This window comes from Hipposideros armiger, unplaced genomic scaffold (genome assembly GCF_001890085.2).
Source record: "Hipposideros armiger isolate ML-2016 unplaced genomic scaffold, ASM189008v1 scaffold_89, whole genome shotgun sequence".
Taxonomy (NCBI): domain Eukaryota; kingdom Metazoa; phylum Chordata; class Mammalia; order Chiroptera; family Hipposideridae; genus Hipposideros; species Hipposideros armiger.
Window position 1 is genome coordinate 1,933,748 of NW_017731439.1, and position 5,623 is coordinate 1,939,370.

The window sequence follows — 5,623 nt, forward strand, 5'->3', positions numbered from 1 at the left end:
GTCTTCACCGGGCTTGTGCAATAGATCCCTTTGGAATCTGGTGAAGCCCATCAGCCCTTTCTCAGAATATAGTTTTTATTTATTTACTTATTTAAATTAAAAAAAAAAGATTTTATTGGAGAACTGGATGAGGGGAACAGCGTTGGAGAATTGGGGAAGGGGAACAGACAAGCTGCTGTCCTTTTGTTCTTCAGTCTAGTTGTAGAGGACATCGCTTCACTGCCCCATGTTGGTATTATCATTGCACTCTTCCTGGGTGAGGTAGATAGGTTGCCAGCTATTGGACAGCCGCTCACAGCGGCTCTTGGCAGTTCATGTCAGCTACCAGCCGCTCATGCTGGCTGCCGGCCACTCATGGTAGCTTATGGCAGCCCACTGTAGCTTCACTGCAGCCTACGCCATCACTGGCAACTCACGGTAGCCCAGCTCCAGGTCGAGCTGTTGTTCACCATCTTAGCTGTAGAGGGTGCAGCCTCACTGGCTCTCATGTGGGATCCAAACTGGGGCCCTGCTGCCCAGAGCTGACTTCCCAAGCGAACTCTTACCCAATGCTCCACTCAGCTGGCCCAGAATAAAGTTTTTAAATGTATAGAGTAAAACACACAGCATTACCAAAGGAAAAAAATTGAAATGCAGTTATTAAAATAAAGAACAAATGTGTGATGTTGTAATGAATATACTTTAAAAAAAATCAATGCTTAAATAATAAAATCTTGTGTCAGGACTAATAACTATGGTGATTTTAATGTAGTGTGTCTTAGTTTACTTGGGCTGTCACAACAAAATACCATAAACTGGTGGCTTAACAGAAATTTATTTTCTTATAGTTCTGGAGGCTGGAAATTTGACATCAGTCTGTCAGCATAGTCAGGTTCTGGTGAGGACTTTCATCCTGGCTCACAGATAGCTGGGTTCATTCACCCTGTGTCCTCAGATGGCCTATCCTTGATGTGTGTGTACAGAGAGAGAAAGATCTCGCTTCCTCTTCTCATAAGGCCCAGTCCTATCAGATTAGGGCCCCACCCTTATGATCTCATTTAACCATAATCCCCTAAAAGCTCCATCTTCAAATAGTCCCATTAGAGATTAGGGCTTCAACATATGAATTTTGGAGGAATACCGTTCAGTCCATAGCATAGCGATAGGCATAAATAATATTTCAAAATATCTTCAAACTATAATGTTATATGAAAATAAGTGTGATCTACTGGTGAAAACTCACAGTTACGGCTACTAATGTGTTTATTGCCTATATTCATCATGGAAGGAAATGCTTAATTTCAGGTAGAGGTTAGTGAAAATAAAGGTATGATTTGTTTTCCCCTCCAAGTTCACAGTCACCCTGAAAGTTCTATACAAGGAGCCCAGGTTAAGGACCCCTGAAACAGGTAAATAAAATGTCCTTGTTTTGAGCAAACAAGAGGCATCACCTTAGGATGGTGGTAATGAACTCTGAAATCATCTGATTCTGCCCATTACCCCTCCCCCAGGACCAGTAAGTGTGTTGAGTTGAAAAGAGACATCTTCTGTTCTCAGCTGAGTTTCTGGTATTTTCAAATATGTGTTCAAGTATTGGGATGTGTTTTGTCTTGCAGACAACAGTGACCTAAATATTGCACAAAGCGATTCCTGGACCTCTGAGAATTTCTGGCTGGACCCTTCTGTGAAAGGCCAACCAGAGACCAAGACAGAGGACGACGGACTCCGGAAATCCCTGGATAGATTCTATGAAATGCTTGGCCATCCACAGCCAGCCTCTAGAAATCCACTCTCTGCATCAGTTTGCCAGTGCCTGTCTCAGAAAATCAATGAACTGAAGGGCCAGGAGAGCCAGAAGTATGCCCTTCGAAGTTTACAGATGGCCCGGGTCATCTTCAACCGGGATGGCTGCTCAGCCTTACAGAGGCATTCCAGGGACACCCACTTCTACCCACTGGGGGAAGGAAATATGTCTTTGGATAATGAGAAGCCAATCCCAGGACTTTCCAAAGATATTATTCATTTCCTCTTGCAGCAGAATGTGATGAAAGACCCATAGCTGGTGCCTGGTGGTGAAAGCTGGCTGTATGGAGGGCAGCCCTGTGGGTGTCAGTGTTGGTGCCCCATCCACATCCTGTTAGGTCTCTCTTGTCAGCTCTGTGTGCCCAGCCTCCAACTAAGTGCTCTGCAGTCAAAGGCTGGCATCCCTGACCAAGTACTAGAGCAAGCTCACCCCCTATAGAGAGCCATCAAAATCTGGGAATTTTATAGCTCCCAGGCCATGCTCCCTCCCACCCTACCTATCAGTCCTCTCTGCCAGAGCTCAATGACTGACAGGTTTGGGAATCAAAAGCCCAGCTTCCTTGCCTCAGGAAAGACAAGCTCTGAGGCATAATTTATGCTCCAGAGCTCCCCTCTGAATCAGGCTGAAGCTGGGACATCACAGGAAATCACACTCTGTTCACTCCTCCCCACCCCCACCCCGTCCTCCTCCCATTCACTTACTGGGGTTTCTTGGGAGCCTTTCTTTAATGAATGTCTTGTACCTGAATCCTTGCCTCCAAGTCCACGTGCAGGAAAACCTGACCTAAGAGAACAAGCTTCCATTAGGTGAGTTTTTAAAGGGAACAAAGCTCTATGCCGAATCAAGGACAAGAATTATACCAAGTTGTAAAACTGCAACCATGTGATTGAGAACGTATGTCCCAGAATAATACAAAGATTTAAATACGGTGCCAAAAAGTGCATCACATCTTAATCATACCCTGGCCTCGCCAAAACCAGAATTGCCTATTTTATAACATTAACTGGGCGTAGAAGGAACATTTGGACCATGTAAAATAACAGCTAAAATTCACACACACAAAAAAAGTCCCTTCATCTCCACCAGATTGCAAATGTGAAAGGTGAGGAGAAAACAAATGTGCTCCACCCACCAAAGTATGCATAAACTCAATTAGGATAGGCTAGGCAGATGCCATGTGGCCTTGTTTGTGGTGGAGGAGAAAAAGGAACCCTTTGCCCAAGTGGACTCCTTCCTCTCGTTATTTTTGCCTCCTGCCCGCCTGCAGCCAGCACCTTCTGTCACCCTTTGAACAGTTGGCCTGTCACCCCTATTCTGTCCTGGCTTCACCCGGGAGCAGCTTTCTCTCTCTCTCTCTCTTTTTTTTAACTTTATTTTTCAGTTGACATACAATATTATTTTAGTTTCAGGAGTAAAATGTAGTGATTAGACATTTATATACCTTATGAAGTGACCCTCCCCCAATAAATCTAGTGCCCACCTGGCACTATTCATAGTTATTACAATATTATTGACTATATTTATTCCCTGTGGCTGTAAATCACCAGTCCAGGTTTGCATTAGCATAGGCTGTCTTCTACAGCTGTGTCCTGAAACCCCCTTTTGAGACTCAGTTGGTAGAATGACATCACCTGGCCCCAAGCACCCCAAAACTGTCATTGGGAGCCTCACGGGAATTCCTACCTCAACAGTCATCCAAACTACATTCACAGAAAGGGTTCTATCACTTGTTCGGGGAGGAACAATAAGAGAAGCTGGCAACACTGCAATTAGATTTGGAGAAACTTTAGGTATATAATTTAATTGGCATAAGACACCCTAAGCTTTCTGGAAATCGGAAATTGAATTATGCAAATAGATCAGCCTAGACGTGTATATGAAGAGTGAGTGTGTCCTCTCAGGCAGGTCTGTTGAGGACCTTTTGGATGGAGAGAGAAGCCTTTTGCAGGTCAGGAATTGCATACTAAGGTTTTCAGTTCTGGGAAGATCAGACATAAGAAACGAGATCCACATTGAAAGGCAGAGGCACCAGTGGAAGGAGAGACTTAAATGGTAGGAAATAAGAAATGAATAGGCCTCTGAAAGATACTTGAGAAAATGAGCCTCTAGAGTTTCCTCTGACAAGCAATCTTTCTCCACGGGCTTCTCTTATTCAACTGGCCTCCAAATAGTCATCAAACCTGTGGGACTTATGATTGAAAATCTATAGGTTGACTTTTAAGGTTACTAGTTTCATTGTTTTTTAACAGGAAACAAATTAATAGATGGCCTTGAAGAATGCTGTAGTGCAGTCACTGAAATATTGGAGGTTAGTTTCCATGGCTACCAACAGACGGGAACTAGATTATTTCATATGGTTTTTATTCTTTTTATTTCATAGTAAAAATAACTCCATAAACTAACAGCATTTATTCTGTCAATGTAATCATGAGCAATATTAAGTAATATATTAAAAAGATTCACTATATTATAGGCTACGATATTTTATACTGTTTTTAAAGGACAAACGATACAAGCTATTTGAATCTTCATGCCGGAAGCAGCAACATCTATTTGGCAGTGAGATTTATAGCATCGGTGATTTTGTAACCTTTACTAATATCAGTCCTGTGGGTGCTCAGCCAGAGGTTAGGGTGTGAAAGCAGAGAATTTAGAAGTCTAAAAGCCAGGATCACCTGCGGGCACAGGAGGGGAAGTGTGATGTGCTTGTTTGTATCTGAGTAAATGCTTGTGACAGGTCAGTACATGATATTTGATTCCCTGCAATCTTGCGCCTTAATTTGATCTTCATGAGGTCAGGATGACATTTTCCATTTATCTCTGCTTACCTTTAATAAAGGCTAAGAGGTGAAGATATTGAGGCTCTGACCTTTGGCATTATTGTCTAACTTTACCCTACAGACCACTTCACTGACAATATTATCATCCTATGAAGGCTCTAACTGGCCTACAATATCACCTGTGGCCATTTTGGAGGTCTTGGGGAGGATGGATTTGCTTGCAGGAACATAAAAAAATCCAAAGAACAGAGCTTCTACCAATGTTTTAAATTTATGTAACTGTTATTCACTTCATTAGTCTATTTTTTCGCATGACCTATGTAAGGGTATATGGAATAGATCTTATTACCAGTACTTAGCACACAACAATACCATGATATTTTTAAAATGTCAACGCTTACTTTTAAAAATTTTATTGGATTATAATAATCATGCAAAAGAGTGTTTATAAGTGAACATCGTGATGATTTTTATGAACTGAACCCACCTGTGCAATCAGCATCCAGCTCAAGCCACAGATATGACCAGCCATTCAGGGCAGCCCCTTTCCAAGTAGAGATTTTCATCTGGAAAACTGATAAGAAACGTTTGTTCAGACCAGCGTTTCTTAGACTGCTGGTAGTACACAAAATAATTTTAGGCACTACATAGACAGTGTTTATTTTCATTGTTATCTATTCAGTTCAACATGTTAGAAAAATATAACTACCACGTCTAATCTATGCTTTACAGATATTACATAGGATAAGCCTAATACAAATATTTAAAATTTAAAAGTGAATTGAATTAGTGAAAAGGTTTAATTAATAATAGTGCAGGTGGGTAACATAAATATGTCAAAAATTATAGAAGTGGTATGCTGGAAAATGACTGAAGTTTGGAAAAAAATGGGATAGATAATCTATTATTCCTTGTGGTCTCCCACCATCTGTCTCCTGGAACACTGACAGAAACTTCCATCAGGTCAACCCACATCTACCTTTGCCTTTGCAGCCATAGTGCAAATTCTTTTAAAAAGCAAAACATGCACAAAGAGCCAGCGAAATAAAGAGCAGCAAAT

At 41.6% G+C, this 5,623-nt stretch overlaps 1 protein-coding gene and 1 long non-coding RNA gene across 11 annotated transcripts in view; one reads left to right on the forward strand and one right to left on the reverse strand.

Annotated features, from left to right (window-relative positions):
* Positions 1-3,196, forward strand: part of SHLD1 (shieldin complex subunit 1) — a 73,761-nt gene extending 70,565 nt beyond the window's left edge. For 9 of the 10 annotated variants that reach the window (XM_019644609.1, XM_019644606.1, XM_019644610.1 and 6 more), the window contains one exon: positions 1,596-3,196. In XM_019644609.1, the coding sequence (XP_019500154.1) occupies positions 1,596-2,038 (443 nt within the window). In that variant the 3' untranslated portion in view covers positions 2,039-3,196. The remainder of the gene's footprint in view (positions 1-1,595) is intronic. The other variant, XR_002124303.1, reaches the window with a different exon arrangement.
* Positions 1-5,623, reverse strand: part of LOC109383840 (uncharacterized) — a 37,927-nt gene that overhangs the window by 5,767 nt on the left and 26,537 nt on the right. Inside the window, exons 2-3 of the long non-coding RNA XR_002124306.1 lie at positions 5,051-5,137; positions 2,485-2,566 (exon numbers count right to left, since the gene is read on the reverse strand). This is a non-coding gene — a long non-coding RNA (uncharacterized LOC109383840). The remainder of the gene's footprint in view (positions 1-2,484; positions 2,567-5,050; positions 5,138-5,623) is intronic.